Source organism: Bufo gargarizans, chromosome 10 (genome assembly GCF_014858855.1).
Source record: "Bufo gargarizans isolate SCDJY-AF-19 chromosome 10, ASM1485885v1, whole genome shotgun sequence".
Taxonomy (NCBI): Eukaryota; Metazoa; Chordata; class Amphibia; order Anura; family Bufonidae; genus Bufo; species Bufo gargarizans.
In genome coordinates this window covers 8,456,671-8,476,242 of record NC_058089.1, presented here as the reverse complement: position 1 = coordinate 8,476,242, position 19,572 = coordinate 8,456,671, and the positions used below count along the sequence as shown (strand labels likewise).

Genomic DNA, 19,572 nt, shown 5'->3' with positions numbered 1-19,572 from the left:
TCAGTAACGGATGCGTTTTTGCTGAACCCTGCCGGATCCAGTAAAAACGCTAGTGTGAAAGTAGTCTAAAAAAGGCAAGATCTGAATGTAAACTGAATGGATCTAATTATAGTCAATGGAGTCTTCGCATCTCAGCTTGTGTCCGTTATGTGCCCGATCCAGCACTTCCGTTATTTTTGTTGTTTTGCTCAACTAACGGAGCAGAACAACAGAAGTAAGTAGCGGTGTGAACATGCCCTAAGAGGTGGGTGTTTATGCAGAGGAACTATTACTAGCCTAGATAACATATTTCCCCTCCCTCCAGCGTCCTCCAACATACAGTCCCATGCAGTGTCGGACTGGGATGCCTAGAGCCCACCAGTAAAATTCATTCTGGGGGCCCACTGTACAGCAAAATGCAAATATTACCTGCCCACATAGAGGCAGACAGCAACAAGATGCTAGAAGATGATTGATTATGGGGATTTATATTGCACACATACTTTATCCAGCTCACCTCCCTGGTCTTTTATCGCTCCCGACTCCTGAAGCCTTGGGTGTGTCCCAGTTTAAGGCAGCGCAGAAGATATATAGAAAAACGGCTCCGGATTCAATTACAATCGCTGTATACAAGGTGGATGTGTCTGCTGTACTATTTTATACCAAAATAAAGGAGAAGTTTTAGAGGACCTTTATTGAATCCGGAGCCGTTTTTCTATATATCTTCTGCGCTGAATATGGGGATCTCTGCAACAACTTCCAAAAGTGGGTCCCAGGGAACAGAGGATACTGGCTGGCCTGCCTCTATTCCTAGAAGCAGTCTTAACCTTCCGATTGGTCTATAATAATAAACTGTATAGTCCGACCCAGTTTTTTTTAACATTAATAAAGGTTATTTTTAGATGCTGTGCTGGTGGACTGGGGGCACAGCTTTCTCAGGGGGCCAGCAGGCGATTCCCCTGTGGGCGAGTCTGAGCCTGGTCCCATGTAAATAACATGTCTCCCCTCCCTCCAACATACAGTCCTGTGTAAATAACATGTGTCATCTCCCTCTATCCCCCTCCGACATACAGTCCCATGTCAATAACATCACTCCCCTCCCAGTACAATACCATGTAAATACCAGCATTCCTTCCCCTCCAGGATAGGGTTAATAAGCCCCGGGGAGGGTTCTGTAGTTCATGTAGAGCAGGCAATTAGAGCCAAGTGATAAACTACAGTCCAATATACTGATTAGAATCCCCAGGTAGGCACCAAGATGAACATTCATTAAAGGGGTTATCCAAGATTAGCAAATGCCCCCCCATGTGCCGGACCCCTCACAGTGAATATACTTACGTGGCTCCCCGCGCCGCTCCTGGTCCCCGTACTGCCACTGCTTCTCCCCGTGCACGGATGAAAACTCCTGGTGTCGGGGGGGATGCAGCCAATGGCAGACGGGGATGAGCCTCCCTAGCATCTCGGGTGACGCTAGAGGGCTCATTCCCATCCCGCCTGCCATTAGCTGCTCCTTACTCCACGACACTGGATGTTTTTATCCGTGCACGGGGAGAAGCAGCGGCGACGGTGCGGGGACCAGGAGCGGCGCGGGGAGCAGGGTAAGTATATTCACTGTGAGGGGCCCAGCATATGAGGTGGTATTTGCTAATCTTGGATAACACATTTAATGCCCACCAGGAGGCCACTTAACCTGCCAGGCCACCATTCCGCTAGTAGTACTGAAGATTGCGGCGCCGCTCCCGGCACAGCTTCAGAGCATTGCACCGTACGTTCCGGCAGCCAGCCCAAACTGAGCAATCAGCAGCTTAATTCTAAATAACAAAGCTCCTTGCTATACGGAGCTTTGTTATTGGATATTTCAGGCACCGGCGGTATCGTTGTGCTGCCTGTGCCGTTCCTAGTGCGCACTGCATTCATGAATGGCAGAGAACAGTCTAACACGCATTAATAGGCCTAAGGCCCCTTTCACACGGGCGAGATTTCCGCGCGGGTGCAATGCGTGAGGTGAACGTATTGCACCCGCATTGAGTCCGGACCCATTCATTTCTATGGGGCTGTGCACATGAGCAGTGATTTTCACGCATCAGTTGTGCGTTGCGTGAAAATCGCAGCATGTTCAATATTGTGCGTTTTTCACACAACGCAGGCCCCATAGAAGTGAATGGGGCTGCGTGAAAATCGCAAGCAAGTGCGGAGGACCCGATCATTATTATTTCCCCTTATAACATGGTTATAAGGGAAAATAATAGCATTCTTTATACAGAATGCATAGTACAATAGCGCTCGAGGGGTTAAAAATAAAATAAAAAATAATTTAACTCGCCTTAATCCACTTGCTCGCGCAGCCCAGCTTCTGTTCTGTCTTCATCTTTGCTGTGCACAGGAAAAGGACCTGTGGTGACGTCACTACGCACATCACATGGTCCGTCACATGATCCATCGCCATGGTAAAAGATCATGTGATGGACCATGTGATGAGCGCAGTGACATCATCATAGGTCCTATTCCTCAAAGAAGAAGACAGAAGAGATGCCGGCTGCACGAACAAGTGGATTAAGGTAAGTTAAATTGTTTAAATTTAATTTTTTTTTAACCCCTCCAGCCCTATTGTACTAAGCATTCTGTATTCAAAATGCTATTATTTTCCCTTATAACCATGACCTTCTCCTCTCGATCGCGTAGTTCCCGGTCTCTTTACTTCTTTAATGATGAGCTGTGGGCTAAAGGACCTGTGGTGACATCAGATCACATGCTCCATCACCACGGTGATGGACCATGTGATTGGAGCATGTGATCTGACGTCACCACAGGTCATTTAGCCCACAGCTCATCATTAAAGAAGTAAAGAGACCGGGAACTACGCGATCAAGAGGAGAAGGTGAGTTAACTTTTTTCTTTTTTTTAACCCCTCCAGCACTATTATACTATGCATTCTGTATTCAGAATGCTATTATTTTCCCTTATAACCATGTTATAAGGGAAAATAATACAATCTTCAGAACATCAATCCCAAGCCCGAACTTCTGTGAAGAAGTTCGGGTTTGGGTACCAAACATGCGCCATTTTTCTAACGTGAGTGCAAAACGCATTACAATGTTTTGCACTCTCACATAAAAATCGCGTATTTTCCCGCAACGCACCCGCCTCTTATCCGTGCCAAAAATATGACGCCTGTGTAAAAGAGGCCTAAGGGGAAATAAAACAATCTACACAACCTTGTACCCAAGGTGTTCAAAACACATTGAGCAACGGAACACAATCGCAGTCAAAACTGACTGTAATTGGGTACCTACTCGCGCGGGTTTGCCGCATCGCACCCGCAACGCATCCGGACACGCTCGTCTGCAAGGGGCCTAAGGCCTCTTTCACACGAGTGTGACGGATTAGGTCTGGATGCGTTCAGGGTGCGTTTAGTGAAACTCGCACTATTTTGCAAGCAAGTTCAGTCAGTTTTGTCTGCGATTGCGTTCAGTTTTTTCCGCGCGGGTGCAATGTGTTTCGATGCGTTTTTCACGCGCGTGATAAAAAACTGAAGGTTTACAAACAACATCTCTTAGCAACCATCAGTGAAAAATGCATCGCACCCGCACTTGCTTGCGGATGCAATGCGTTTTTCACGCAGCCCCATTCACTTTTATGGGGCCAGGGCTGCGTGAAAAACGCAGAATATAGAACATGCTGCGATTTTCATGCAAGGCAGAACTGATGTGTGAAAAACAAAGCTCATGTGCACAGACCCATAGAAATAAATGGGTCCGGATTCAGTGCGGGTGCAATGTGTTCACCTCACGCATTGCACCCGAGCGGAAATCTCGCCCGTGTGAAAGGGGTCAGGATTCGTTCACGTCACGCATTGCACTAGCGCGGAAAACTCACGTTCACGTCACGCGGGTGCAATGCGTGACGTGAACACATAGCACCCGCACTGAATCCTGACCCATTCATTGGCCCCTTTCACACGAGCGAGTTTTCTGCGCTAGTGCAATGCGTGACGTGAACGAATCCTGACCCCTTTCACACGGGCGAGATTTCCGCTCGGGTGCAATGCGTGAGGTGAACACATTGCACCCACACTGAATCCGGACCCATTCATTTCTATGGGGCTGTGCACATGAGCGGTGATTTTCACACATCACTTGTGCGTTGCGTAAAAATCGCAGCATGTTCTATATTCAGCGATTTTCACGCAACGCAGGCCCCATAGAAGTGAATGGGGCTGCGTGAAAATTGCAAGCATCCGCAAGCAAGTGCGGATGCGGTGCGATTTTCACGCTCGGTTGCTAGGAGATGATCGGGATGGGGACCCGATCATTATTATTTCCCTTATAACATGGTTAAAATGGAAAATGATAGCATTCTGAGTACAGAATGCTAAGTACAATAGGGCTGGAGGGGTTAAAAATAAAAATAAAATAATAATAATAATTTAACTCGCCTTAAGCCACTTGTTCGCGCAGCCGGCATCTCTTCTGTCTTCTTCTTTGCTGTGCACAGGAAAAGGACCTGTGGTGACGTCACTACGCACATCACATGGTCCGTCACATGATCCATCACCATGGTAAAAGATCATGTGATGCAGGGGTGTGGAATTCCTATCGCCCGACGCCCGGGACATGCAGTTCCGGGCGCCGGGCAGGTAGTTTGTGCAGGCAGCTTAGCCCTGCGGGCAAGTAGCAGGGCTAGGGTTGGGCCGTGTTTTCCTCTAATACACAGCCCGGTGCAGCAAGTCCGGGCTGCTTACCGCAGTGTTATCAGCGCTCCTGTGCAGGCCGGAAGTCAGCTCCCAGCGGAGGCACACGTTAGTCAGCGGCTGTAGTAGGAGCTCCTGACATGGTGGCAGCCCGTGCCGTGATAGACAGCCCAGCAGGTAGTGTGTGTGGTGACTGCTCTGGGTCAGCTATGCTCTGCTGTCAGGCTGCCGCTCTGCTTCTTCTCCCTGGCATTGAAGTGTCAATAGGAGTGCTGCCAGGTTCCAACTTCCAGCCACTCACCCTCCATGAATAGGGGGGGGGGGGGGGCGGGGACTTCACTGCCCCAGTATGGCATGTACATTAAAGGGATTCACTTAAATATGGTTTTGATTTAAAATTACTTTTTGTATCAGGACAAGTAGATTGAGACCCCGCTTTAGTCCTTCGACAAGTAGTTTTTTTTAAAAAATTTCCACACCCCTGTGATGGACCATGTGATGAGCGCAGTGACTTCATCAAAGGTCCTATTCCTCAAAGAAGAAGACAGAAGAGATGCCAGCTGCTCGAACAAGTGGATTAAGGTGAGTTAAATTATTTTTATTTATTTTTTTTAACCCCTCCAGCCCTATTGTACTATGCATTCTGTATTCAGAATGCTATTATTTTCCCTTATAACCATGTTATAAGGGGAAATAATACAATCTACACAACACCTAACCCAAACCTGAACTTCTGTGAAGAAGTTCGTGTCTGGGTACCACATTCCGTTTTTTATCACGCGCGTGCAAAACACCCGCGCGATAAAAACTGAACAATGGAACGCAATTTGGTACCTACTCGCGCGGGTTTGCCGCAACGCATCAGGACCTTATCTGGACACGCTAGTCTGCAAGAGGCCTAAGACTTTTTTGTTAGAGAGTAAAATGTCCTGTCCATGCACCTATGACGCTTGTATAGGCGTTATTGTGATCTCTGCACTCCTACACTTCGGTTTTGCAGTCCATTATGCCTGTTAGTGTAAAACTGAAATCAGCCTATTAGACTCTGCTTCTGGCAGGTCCTAATAGGCCTCTGTACATGGCAGACCTGGAGGCCAATGTTAAGGCCCTTGTGACTGCAACACAAGGGAAGCGGTGGCAATGGGGTGACGAGCAGCTGTAATTACCCTGCACAACCGCTACAAGCTAGATGGCATGCAGGTAAACAATGAAGAGGAGGCAGCAACCCCTTGAAACAGCTAATAGGCGGGGGTGCCAGGAGTCGGACCCCTACTAATCTGACATTGTTTTTCTGATACTGCACAACCTCTTTAATGACCTAGATTAGCGTCATCATTCACATCCCTCCATATACTTAGTGGGGACAATCCAATCCAAAACCCCCCCCCCCCCTTATCAGATCCGGAATTGCGGACCCGGATCCGCAATTCCGATCCTGAAAAAAAATAGTACATGTCCTATTCTTGTCCCCAATAACGGACAAGAATAGGCATATTCTCTTAGTGCCGGCAATGTGCGGTCCGCAAAATGTCTGGCTCTTGGTCTGGCTCTGCGGACTCCCTTGTCACTCTCTTCTCCCCCCCCCCCTCCCTTGTCACTCTCTTCTCCCCCCCTCCCTTGTCACTCTCTTCTCCCCCCTCCCTTGTCACTCTCTTCTCCCCCTCCCTTGTCGCTCTCTTCTCCCCCCTCCCTTGTCGCTCTCTTCTCCCACCTCCCTTGTCGCTCTCTTCTCCCACCTCCCTTGTCGCTCTCTTCTCCCCCTCCCTTGTCGCTCTCTTCTCCCCCTCCCTTGTCGCTCTCTTCTCTCCCCCTCCCTTGTCGCTCTCTTCTCCCTCCCTCCCTTGTCGCTCTCTTCTCCCCCCCTCCCTTGTCGCTCTCTTCTCCCCCCCTCCCTTGTCGCTCTCTTCTCCCCCCCTCCCTTGTCGCTCTCTTCTCCCCCCTCCCTTGTCGCTCTCTTCTCCCCCCCTCCCTTGTCACTCTCATTCTACCCCCTGTCCCTTGTCACTCTCTTCTCCCCCCCCCTCCCTTGTCACTCTCTTCTCCCCCCCTCCCTTGTCACTCTCTTCTCCCCCCCTCCCTTGTCACTCTCTTCTCCCCCCCTCCCTTGTCACTCTCTTCTCCCCCCCTCCCTTGTCACTCTCTTCTCCCCCCTCCCTTGTCACTCTCTTCTCCCCCCCTCCCTTGTCACTCTCATTCTACTCCCCCCCCCACCTTGTCACTCTCATTCTACTCCCCCCCCACCTTGTCACTCTCATTCTACTCCCCCCCCACCTTGTCACTCTCATTCTACTCTTCCCCCCCCACCTTGTCACTCTCATTCTACTCCCCCCACCCCCCTTGTCACTCTCATTCTACTCCCCCCCACCTTGTCACTCTCATTCTACTCCCCCCCACCTTGTCACTCTCATTCTACTCCCCCCCCCCACCTTGTCACTCTCATTCTACTCCCCCCCCACCTTGTCACTCTCATTCTACTTCCCCCCCCACCTTGTCACTCTCATTCTACTCCCCCCCACCTTGTCACTCTCATTCTACTCCCCCCCCACCTTGTCACTCTCATTCTACTCCCCCCCCCACCTTGTCACTCTCATTCTACTCCCCCCCACCTTGTCACTCTCATTCTACTCCCCCCCCACCTTGTCACTCTCATTCTACTCCCCCCCCACCTTGTCACTCTCATTCTACTCCCCCCCCCACCTTGTCACTCTCATTCTACTTCCCCCCCCCAACCTTGTCACTCTCATTCTACTCCCCCCCCCCTTGTCACTCTCATTCTACTCCCCCCCCCACCTTGTCACTCTCATTCTACTCCCCCCCCACCTTGTCACTCTCATTCTACTCCCCCCCCCACCTTGTCACTCTCATTCTACTCCCCCCCCACCTTGTCACTCTCATTCTACTTCCCCCCCCACCTTGTCACTCTCATTCTACTCCCCCCCCACCTTGCACTCTCATTCTACTCTACTCCCCCCCCCCCACCTTGTCACTCTCATTCTACTCCCCCCCCCACCTTGTCACTCTCATTCTACTCCCCCCCCAACCTTGTCACTCTCATTCTACTCCCCCCCCCACCTTGTCACTCTCATTCTACTCCCCCCCCCACCTTGTCACTCTCATTCTACTCCCCCCCCACCTTGTCACTCTCATTCTACCCCCCCCCGTCACTCTCATTTCCTCCCCCTTGTCAATGTCACCTCTAGTGTAGCGTGGCCGAGCTCTGTTCGCTCCGCGGTACAGGAGCTTTTGTTTCCTGTACCCGGCTGACAGGAAGTGCTCACTTAGTGTGCACTTCCTTTCAGTCCGGCCGGGTACAGGAAACAAATGCTCCTGTACCCCGGGCCGGACCAAACAGAGCTCGGCCACGCTACATTAACAACTCAGCAGTCTGCAGCGCAGGCAGGCTGCGCAGCACTGAGCCGGCCGCTCAGGAGGCTCAGCATGAGGGGCGCGCCGGCCGGCCGCCCGAACCTTTACCTACATAACCAATTTTTTTTATTTTTTTTTTTTACCTCAACGGGCGCCCCCTGCTTCTGACAGCGCCCCGGGCGGCCGCCCCCTGCTTCTGACAGCGCCCCGGGCGGCCGCCCGTCCCGCCCGCCCCTAGAAACGGCCCTGCACTAGGGGACATATCACTCAGGGGCATATCACTAGGCTATTTTCGGAAATCCCATTGAAATTAATGGCAAGCACGCGTACCGTTCCATTTACTTCTATAGGGCTGACGGAAATAGCTGAGTCAGCGTTTGTCTATTTTCAGCACTCCTATAAGAATGAATGAAGGATGGCAGCGCATGCGCAGTGCGCTCTCCTTCACTTTGTGGGCTCCGTTCTGAAGACAAGTGCAGGTCTCAGAGGTGGGACCCCCACCTATCAGACATTGGAGGCATATCCTAGCGATATGCCAACTGAGAAACATCTCTCCTGACATCAGTGTCTCAAACCAAGGTTGTCGTAGAGGTCCAGAAAGGTCCAAATCCTTTCAATGCCCCCAATGTCTGGGGTGAGACAAGCCCTTTACCTCAAGCAGATGCTATGGCCAATTTCTCTTAGGAAGCCAATTAACCTCAGTATGTTGTTGTAGATAATTCAGGCAAAACTGTGGAGAACATATACATTCAATACAGATATCCTTTGTCGGATTTGACCCAAGTGCTATAGTGATAGCCACTGAGACATCATGTCAATCTGTATAGTGGCATTGCTCTGTCTTGCATTACTGTTTATAATATGCCACCATAGTTTTTTATTGACTGTCCATAGTACCGCTGTCCTCTTACGTGGCAGATAGGCTTATGGAACCCGATCTCAGGCACCAGAGCAAGGTGTGACAAAAACCTCTGCAACCCCTGATATCTTCCCTATTGATTCTCTCATCATCTCTCTAAGAATATATTCACACTGCACTTATAGTGTCTGTTAGAGGTGTACCATATGTTGGCTGGATTTCTCGTCATATACCTCCAATAGAAAAATAAAATATAAACATGCTGTGCCCATTGTGTTTTTTTTTTTATAGGATGCCTTTGTATGTAACGGTAAGTTGACTATTCCATACAGATGTCAATGTCCACAGATGCCATAGATTAATCTATAAGATGAATAGGACCCTATGGATATGTTTGGCAAATATGCCAATATGCAAAGAGGTATCTCCCAAGAAAAAGGACCATTTAGCCAGCCATAGGGAAGTGTCTCTCTATTATTCAAAATCCGACTTTCCAGCAAGCCTTGGGATTTGAGGGAATATAGTCAGACCAGATATCCATCCATAGACAGCTGTTTCAGGGTGTTTGCCCCTTCCTACCATGGAGTACTTCCAGTAAGTCTCCAATAGGACTAGTCTCTTTAAGGAGATTCAACACCCTGTATAAGCTGCTTCCAAGGCATCGCACCCAGCCAGCAAGAATCCTACTCCGTACTGATGAGGGACAAACACCCTGAAACAGCTGTCTATGGACAGATATCGGGTCTGGCTATATTTCCAAGACTTGTTGGAAAGCTGGATTTTGACCCATAGGGAGCAACTTCCAATAGGTGGCCCTGGCGACATGGCTCGCTTTCCTGGGAGACACCGCTTTGTATATTTGTTTCCCGTAAAGCATTGCAAATAAGTCTCCATACAGCACATGGTCTCTTTAAGGAGATTCAGCACATGGTCTCTTTAAGGAGATTCAGCACATGGTCTCTTTAAGGAGATTCAGCACATGGTCTCTTTAAGGAGATTCAGCACCCTGCCTAAGCTGCACATATGCCAAGAGATTCCACTGAAAAAGTAATGTTATTAGACCATAAGCATTAATGCATTTTGTTGCTGTTTATGAATGATATGTTTAAGCAACCATAATAAATGTATCATTTCTGACATTTACAGTGAAACCAAAGGTAACGGAGATTTCTAAAACATACCTGATTCATAAGAAGAAGAAGTACTCTCTGAGATGTTTTATATCAGGCTTCAGACCAAACAATCTTACTATTAAGTTATACACAGAGAAAGACAAAGGAAACCAGATTAAAGTAGATTCCTGGAGCTCCATAAAGCCCAGAAAGAGGTCACCAGAGAACAATACTGAGCAGGGTACACCTTTACAGACCAAAGATGAACCCAGAAAGAGGTCACCAGAGAACGATACTGAGCAGGGTACACGTTTACATGAACCCACACACCTGGCCCTGGCACCTCTTATAAAACGATGTAAACTCTTCCTTTTCAACTGTGACTGTTTCATAGATATAACTCCCATGTTCCACATACATGATGGGGCAGTGCTCACTCTGGAGGTTCGCCATGCTGCACTGACAACACCCATTTACAGACATCTACAACTAAAGGTGAAAGGTGAGTATGAATATTTTATTCTGTAAAACCCCAGCTGATAATACATAGGTGATTTATTATTAGAATTAGGCAGTGTTGGGTTTGTAATCTGTGCTTCTGCAGCTATGATAATACTACAACTCCCAGCATGCTCTGACAACTCATCTGCATAAAATCAGAGATCATGTGACTGAACTACTAGACATCATCTCAGGTCTCAGTAGAATGTGTCTGGGATACATGGATTACCTACATTAAAATGCTCTGCTATGGATCGTTCCTTTTTGTAAACAGGGTCTCCGACAATAAATGCTACAAGAGATTTAACAATTAGCCCCTTCACATATCTATCCTCCAAAGGATTTAGCCATTACAGTGGATCTCTCATCTTAATATGCTGCTCCATATTACAGTTACAGGTCCACACTACTAGTAGCCGAAACGACACAAAAATGTTTTACTGTTTGGCTACTAGGAACCTTCATTCAGGTGGATCCATGTAGAGAGAACCTTCCCCTTCCCCCAGACCTGCCATGTTAGGGCTCTATTACATCCTACCTCTGGTGGCAGTAAAAAACCAATATACTGCAATACAGACATACTGCAGTGTATTGTACAGACGATCAACCTTGAAGGACACACAAAGAAACATAACAAAATGTTTAAAAAAGAAGACAAAAAATAAATACCCTGCTCCCTATTTATTGTGTAAAAAAAACACAATAAAAATAATTGTTAGCATGGCATCCAAAAATGTCTGAGCTGTTGAAATTATCCCCGTGAAAATGAAATCAGTACCAATAAAAGTGACACCTTACCCCACAAAAAAAGCTTTCACCAGTTCTGTTGATGGAAAAATAACAGTAGGTATGGCAAACAAAAGACTATGTAGGTAGTAAAAAGAGTGTTTAAAAAAATGCCATCACCATAATTGTACTAACTGGCAGCAGAGGCTTCATTCACATTTTCGTGTCCATTTGTCGTCTGTATAAAAAATAAAAGGTCTGTGTTTCATCTGTGAAAATGACCACGTTTAGTCCATGTGTCTGCTTTTTGCCCTCTGTTTTTTTTTTTCTATTCCACCCAGAGATGTTTTTTTCAGTTTTGCAATGCAATATGTGGGCGCGGGGCGCGGGTAGAAAAAACAATGTTGGACATCTTCTTACTTCGACTACTTTCTTATATTCTTTGTGTTTCAATAAATCTGTCTTCAAGATCTCTTCTTGCAGATTGTGAATAGAAACATTCTTGTAGCCAGGGGCATCAATAGATCAAAACATTCGGGGCTCGAGCCCCGGATGTTTTGTCCAGTGCCCCGAATGTTATGCTCGCCTGGTAGCATTCTTTTTAAAATTTGGCTATTCCCCACCCCCCCTTGTATTTGTTCCGCTACTTGCGGGCTGCGCGGGCATGAGTTCAGTCAATTCGGTGTGCAATCCCATTCTGCGCGCGTGATTCCGTGAGACCCGCCACTGTAGGTCACGGGTCTCGCGGGATTACGCGCCGCAGGACGGGATTGCGCACCGAAGTGACTGAACTCATGCCCATGCAGCCCGCAAGTAGTGGATCAGCGGAACAAGTACAAGGGGGGTGGGGGGATGATCTGTGGGGTTGCCCAGACGGCTAGGCCCTTCACAGTAGTTATTAACCCCTTTCAACAGTCCCCCATTCACTGAAGGGAGGACTGCGGAAAGGGGCTAATAACTACTGTGAAGGGTGGACTGCTGAAAGGGGGTTAATAACTACTGTGAAGGTCCCCACCGACCCGCCGGTGGTGATGGGGGTGTGGCTTCACGGGGTGGGGGCGTGGTACAGTGGGCTTGTGCCCCGGATGTTTTCAGACCCTAGCAACGCCCCTGCTTGGAGCCATCCAGAGGCAGACAAACTGTTCTTTTCATGCGGGTGCAGGGCTTGTTATAGGTCTCTGGATACAATGAATATGTCCTATACTGACAGCAAGCCCAGATCTTGATAACAGTGGAAAATTGAAAGATAGTAATAGAAAGTTGCAGAACATTTCCTTATACAATTGTTTCATTAAAGGGGTTTTCCAAGATTTACAAAAAATAGGACAGAGCAGGGAGCTGCATAAAATGAAGAATTAAACCATATTCACCCCTTTAATATCTCACCAATCCAGCACCTTTCTTCCTCCGATTCCCTCTGGTCCTGCAGAGATTACGTCATGTCCATCATGTGACCACTGCCACCAATCACAGGCCTCAGTGGTAACAGAAGGATAAAGGGAATGGAACAGCTGATGTCACTGACTGGCAGCAGCATTTACATGGATGTGGCGTCATTGCTGCAGGAACAGGAGCAACTGGGAGTGAGACAGGGGTTGGAGTGATGGGACACTTAAAAGGTAAGTAATTTCATACCCTGCTCTGAAAAACATCTTTAGGTCTAAGTTTATTCATATAAAATAAGACATTAAATGGGTGGATCACCTTTTAGAGGTATTAAGGCCCCCCCCCCTCCCCCCCTCTCCTGGGCAGATCTGTAAAGGGAAAAATACTTACATGCTAAACCGATGGGTCTCGGCTCCTTTGCTCTCCTTCCACTGCAGCCAATGACTGGCCACAGCGCTGACCTGTCCCCCCCTTGTGTCACATGACCAACTGATGTGATGCTAGGGGGGAAGGTCATCATCAAAGCAGATGCTGACAGCGGGGGACCTGAGTAAAGGAGTCAGGACCCAGTGGAGAGGAGCAGGTAAGTAGCGGGGAGCAGTGGTTAGCCATATGAGATGGAGTTTGATGCATTTCATCTTGTCTACATTAGGGCAACCTATTTTCAAAATGACTATAATAGGGATACAGTATTTACATGTTTTAATTTTTGTGTATTACTATGTAGGTAAACCCAAAATGGATAAAATTGGGGCCAACCAAGAATTCTACAAATCTGGGGACCTGTTGCAGCTAAATTCTAAAATTCACTCTTTTTATCCAGAAAGTATAAATGTGATATGGTACAAAGACAGGGAAGAAATTAAATCACAGGTTACTGCAGCTAAAAATGATGTCAAAGGGCTGTTTTCTGTCGTAAGTTCTATGCAATGCACTGTTACAGAGGAAGACTTTGGGAAAACATTCAAGTGTAAGGTGATGCACGAGACGACCTCCGATTCTGTTACATGGAGACTAGAGAAACGAGGTAAGTAACTGAGGAAATAAATACTATGACACGGTCAGAACATTGTTGGGTTACATTTAAAATCCTACTAAGGCTGCATTCACATAGCGCTTTAGCCCTCCGAACAGCTTTCTTTCAGAGGCGTATTTCTCAATACTTCAAAAAGGTATTCAGACGTATACCACAGCAGGTACAGTGACTTTAATGGGTTAAATGGAGTTCAAAGGATTCAACTTTGAACTCCATTATACCTGTTCTGCCAGACAGAATAGTAGTAATAATGGTAAACTGCTCTATTCTGTCTGGCGAAAATGCTGGAAAGGAAAGAAAAACAGGTCAAACTGAGTCCACAGATGAATCTTCAAATTCAGTTTAATCCATTGAAGTCAATATACCCACTGATTGATAGCCCCGTGGGGGGCGAAAAATCTAAGTGAAATGAGTTACCTTAGTATGATTTTAAAGAACACAACCAGGATGAACGCTGAGCAAAGTGTTTGTGTGGATATAGAACCTAGAAAGCATTAGTTATCCTAGACTGATCCTTAATTACATCCTGTATTATACTCCAGAGCTGCGCTCACTATTCTGCTGGTGGAATCACTGTGTACATACATTACTTATCCTAGACTGATCCTTAATTACATCCTGTATTATACTCCAGAGCTGCACTCACTATTCTGCTGGTGGAGTCACTGTGTACATACATTACTTATCCTGTACTGATCCTGAGTTACATCCTGTATTATACTCCAGAGCTGCACTCACTATTCTGCTGGTGGAGTCACTGTGTACATTACATTACTTATCCTGTACTGATCCTGAGTTACATCCTGTATTATACTCCAGAGCTGCACTCACTATTCTGCTGGTGGAGTCACTGTATACATACATTACTTCAGAGGATAGGTCATCACTATTAAAATCTTGGAAAACCCTTTTAAGTTATCCCTTATCCACAGAATAGGGGATAACTATTAAATCGGTGGAGGTTCTACTGCTGGGACCTCCACTAATCATGAGAATGGGGGCCCCGTACCCCCTGCAATGAACGGAGCAGCTGGTGGGGCATGCACGTGGCTGTTCCATTCATTTTTATGGGAACTCTGGAGAAAAATCAAGCTTTATCTCAGGAACTCCCATACATACAAATAAATGGAGCAGCCATGTGCATGCCCGACCGGCTGATCCGTTCATATTTTAAGGGGCTGCAGGGGGTACGGGGCCCCCATTCTCATGATCAGTGGGGGTCCCAGCAGTAGAACCTCCACCGATTTAATAGTTATCCCCCATTCTGTGGATAGGGGATAACATAAAAAGTTGGCACAACCACATTAACCCTTGAAGGCCAAAAATTCTCTGCCACTTTTATGCATGGAAGGATGTCCCCAAGACATGAATTTGTTTCCATAGGTTCCCCAATGCTAAAAAAGTTGGGAATTTATGAGTGTAGGCCATCCAGGTTTATCTGGAGTGGATCCAACATCTGGCACCCCTGCTGATTAGCACAATGAAGGGTCACAGCATTTCATTCTTTACACAAGCACACTGGTCTGTACAGGGTCGGACTGGGAACTTAAAGAGGCTGTTGAAAAAAAGAAAGAAAAAAAAGTGGCCCCATGTTGTAGTAGGTGGGTCCAAATTAATAGAAGGCAAAGCCAACAAAAGTAGGTGGGACCAACACAAAAAGGTGGAGTCAGCAATACTATTTTGCAGCACAAAATATCACCTCGGCAGAGCCAAATACCACAGTGCACCAAAAAGTAATGCACCAGCAGAATAAACTACCTCCCCTGAAGATGCCCCACCGTGGAGGCCGGCACCACATTCTCCTACTCCAGTTGCCTCAGGGTGGCAATACAATTAAATTCAGGTGAAGAGTGCAGCTGCCAGCCAGGCATAGGTACTTGATGCTCCCAGCTCTAGGAATGTCAGATCATTACTTACGTGGCTGGCGGCCATGAGGAGGGCTTAGACGGCCCCGGGCCCACCTGGAAGTTTCCTGTACGGACTATGGCCAGTCCACCCCTGGGTTTGTACCAGTTGTTGTGCCTGGTCCTGCAGCTTGTGCCATTCAGTTAAACGAATATGGTGCGCTGCAGTACCGGGTTTCATGGCCCCATTTTTGCACTGATTGGTGAGGTCTTGGAATCTGACCCTCATCAATCAAATTTGGTGGGGGTATTCTAAGAAAAAGTTGAATTATTAAAATAACAAATCTTCTGATTTAACGTGGACCTGCCATCTTTTCATAGAAAATATTTTCTAGTGACATTTGCACAGGGTATTCCTGATGTCACTAATCCTATCACACTACGCTCTTGCTGTACAGATACTATGGCAATTAGTAATGTAGGGATTTTTTTTTTATTTTTTTTTCTTCCTTACTTTGTCTTGTAGGAAATTGAAGCAACATTAAGTCCATGTGGGATCAGCACTGAATCATTTCTGGAAATCATCTTCTCTTTACAATGATGAGGATAACTGAAGGGTGACTACTAATACTGGCAGAAAATGATGAAATTATGGAGACCACTCTGCCGGCCAGTCCACTAGCCAAACGTAATCTGATGGTGACCGTTTTAAGGGGAATCTGTCCCCAATTTTAAACAGTAATCTATGCTTAGTACTACAGATAATGAGTCCAGATCACTATTTTTATTTTATACAATAGTGATCTGAACTCTATATCTGCAGTACTACTTATATATGACTGTAGATAATGGTCCAAAATTAGGAAGACCGATTCCCTTTAAACTCAATACAAAACCTGGTGTTGACTAGTCCACTACCCAGCAACAGTTCCCAAATAAGACAGCTCGCGACCTTTTCAATGTCTGCACAGGAAAGGAGCAATCCCTAAATGATGCATACAAAATAATCCCAGCAGACGAACTTGCTCTTCAGAATGTAGTTTATAAACTACATTCTGAAAAGCAAGTTTGTCTGCTGGGATTATTTTGTAGTCCACTATCCAGGCACAACCTTGTGCCAAGGTCTCCACCACCCAGACTTGGGGTCCATTCACACGTCCGTAAGTGTTTTGCGGATCCGCAAAATTGCGGAACAGATGCGGACCCATTTTGCGAACGTGTGAATGGACCGTGTGAATGCTGACCAGTCCCCTATCCAGATATGAGCAGTTGCTGACCAGTCCACTATCAGACATAGCTAGTTGCCAATCAGTCAGCTATCCAGATACAAAGATTTGCTGAATAGTCCTTTCTCCAGACTCAACTAGTGGCTAACTGGTCCACTCTCCAGACTCAACTAGTGGCTGACCAGTTCACTATACATACACAACCAGTTGACCAGTCCAATGTCCAGGCTCAAAACAAACACTTAGATGATTATCCCCCATGTACAATGATGGTGTTTAAAATTAAGGGAAGGAGACCCCATCTAAGGCCATGTCTACACACCACTGGTGCCGCATCACAACATCAAGCCCAATGATTGTGAACAGGGACACATTGCGACATCTGACCTCCCACAATCGCTATTCCATTTTTTGGGGTCACAGGTCATATGTTGCATGTGACTTTTCCATCAAAGACCACAAAACAAGTTGTAAGTGACTGCAACGTGCTTGCAACCTTTTTGCAATTTGGATGTATTTTATAGCCAAACAGTAGGTCTAAAATAGCTGCGCGACAGCAGGTTGTGGACTAGTCTTACAAATGTTTCTGGTCACGCAACTTTACAACATGTTGCTCTATTGTCCAAGCCTTATTTTTGGAGCTATAGTGATATGATATATTTTACAACGTGCACATTTCTATCAGTATGTACAGGGGGACTACAGGATGTATTTTGGGGGGCAAAAAACACAGGGATAGATTTACTAATCTAATATCTAAAATGTAGAGCGTGTAAACTTTAGAGAGAGAGTCTAAAGGTCCACCAGATGTACCACAGTGGCTGATGCTGGGTGACAGATCTGGTGCAGCTTTACACCGTCCAGTCAGACTTTATGCCACCCATTAGTTGTCTTATTCAAACGTCAGTGATTTCCATCAGTGATTGTGAGCCAAAACCAGGATTAGAGCCTCCACAGAGATAAGGCATAAGAGTAAGGGCTCTTTCACACTTGCGTTCTTGTCTTCCGGCATAGAGTTCAGTCGTCGGGGCTCTATGCCGGAAGAATACTGATCAGGATTATCCTAATGCATTCTGAATGGACAGTCCGTCCTTCAGGATGCATCAGGATGTCTTCCGTTCCGGTACGGAACGTTTTTTGGCCGCAGCAAATAGCTCAGAATGCTGCGCTTTTTGCTCCGGCCAAAAATCCGGAACACTTGCCGCAAGGCCGGATCCGGAATGAATGCCCATTGAAAGGCATTCATCCGGATCCGGCCTTAAGCTAAACGTCGTTTCGGCGCATTGCCGGATGCAATGTTTAGCTTTTTCTCAATGGTTACCATGGCTGCCGGGATGCTAAAGTCCTGGCAGCCATGGTAAAGTGTAGTGGGGAGCGGGCAGCAGCATACTTACCATCCGTGCGGCTCCCGGGGCGCTCCAGAGTGACGTCAGGGCGCCCCAAGCGCATGGATCACGTGATCGCATGGATCACATGATCCATGCGCATGGGGCGCTCTGACGTCATTCTGGAGCGCCCCGGGAGCCGCACGGACTGTAAGTATGCCGCTCCCCGCTCCCCACTCCTACTATGGCAACCAGGACTTTAATAGCGTCCTGGCTGCCATAGTAACACTGAAAGCATTTTGAAGACGGATCCGTCTTCAAATGCTTTCAGTACACTTGCGTTATTCCAGATCCGGCGTGTAAATCCGGCAAGTGGAGTACACGCCGGATCCGGACAACGCAAGTGTGAAAGAGGCCTAAGATCTGTACCTGTTCTGTGTTTAAACAGGACCTTTCATAGTTTAGAATTAGTTGAGATAAATACCTGTACTTGCGGGGTACCCCCGCTGATGCGGCCACCCTGCCTGATTTTTTTTTTAAGTACCGCTCGTACGCCCCGCTGTTTCTCCCCTGCACTTTTCCCGCTCAGTATGCTAAAACTGAGCACCGGTACAGGGAGGGGGAGACACCAGGGTTTCTCAATGGGCTCTCCTTCTCCCTGGCCGCGCCGCGATACAATCACAGAGGAGAGCGTCACAGCCAGGGATAAGGTGAGCTTTTTTTCTCCCTGGCTGTGGGTTCCTCTGTGATTGTATCGCGGCGCGGCCAGGGAGAAGGAGACGCCCATTGAGAAACCCTGGCATCTGCTCCTCCCTGTACCGGTGCTCAGTTTTAGCCTAGTGAGCGGGAAAAGTGCAGGGAGGCACAGCGGGGCGTACGAGCGGCATTTAAAAAAGAAATAGGCAGGGTGGCAGCATCAGCGGGGGTACCCCGCAAGTAAAGGTATTTATCTCAATTAATTCTAAACCATGAAAGGTCCTCTTTAAAGCCGCACCTGCTATTAGCTTGAAATCACTGATGGAAATCACTGATCGAACACTGACGTGTCGGGCTCATGCACATGTCCATTGTTGTTTTGCGGTCAGTTTTTCACGGATCCATTGTTCTGTAGCTGAGGTTTTTTTCCTCTGATTTAAGTCCTCTTCCATTCCGTTATTCCACAAAACGTATCCATATGGTTTCCGTATGCGATCCGTTTTTTGCGGTTCGGAAACGGAAACCGTAACTTATTAATCACCAAACACATGAGCAATATGGGCTGGGCATAGCATTTCTACAGTATGGATGACATACGGATGTGTTCCGTGTGCGTTCCGTATTTTATGCAGACCCATTGACTTGAATGGGGCCTCGGACCGTGATTTGCGGACAATTGGACATGCACAACTTTTTTGCGGAACGGAAATACGGAAAAGTAATGCACACGGAGTACCTTCCGTTGTTTTTGCGGACCCATTGAAGTGAATGGTTCCGCATACGGTCTGCAAAAAAAAACTGAACGGAAGCGTAAAGAAAATATGTT

General features: G+C 47.1%; 1 protein-coding gene across 2 annotated transcripts in view; it reads left to right on the top strand.

Moving 5' to 3' along the window:
* Positions 1 to 17,730, top strand: part of LOC122920190 (natural cytotoxicity triggering receptor 3 ligand 1-like) — a 162,888-nt gene extending 145,158 nt beyond the window's left edge. The window contains exons 5-7 of one of the 2 annotated variants that reach the window (XM_044269465.1): positions 10,041 to 10,508; positions 13,347 to 13,646; positions 16,026 to 17,730. In XM_044269465.1, the coding sequence (XP_044125400.1) occupies positions 10,041 to 10,508; positions 13,347 to 13,646; positions 16,026 to 16,033 (776 nt within the window). In that variant the 3' untranslated portion in view covers positions 16,034 to 17,730. The remainder of the gene's footprint in view (positions 1 to 10,040; positions 10,509 to 13,346; positions 13,647 to 16,025) is intronic. The other variant, XM_044269464.1, reaches the window with a different exon arrangement.
* The last annotated feature ends 1,842 nt before the right edge of the window (positions 17,731 to 19,572 follow it).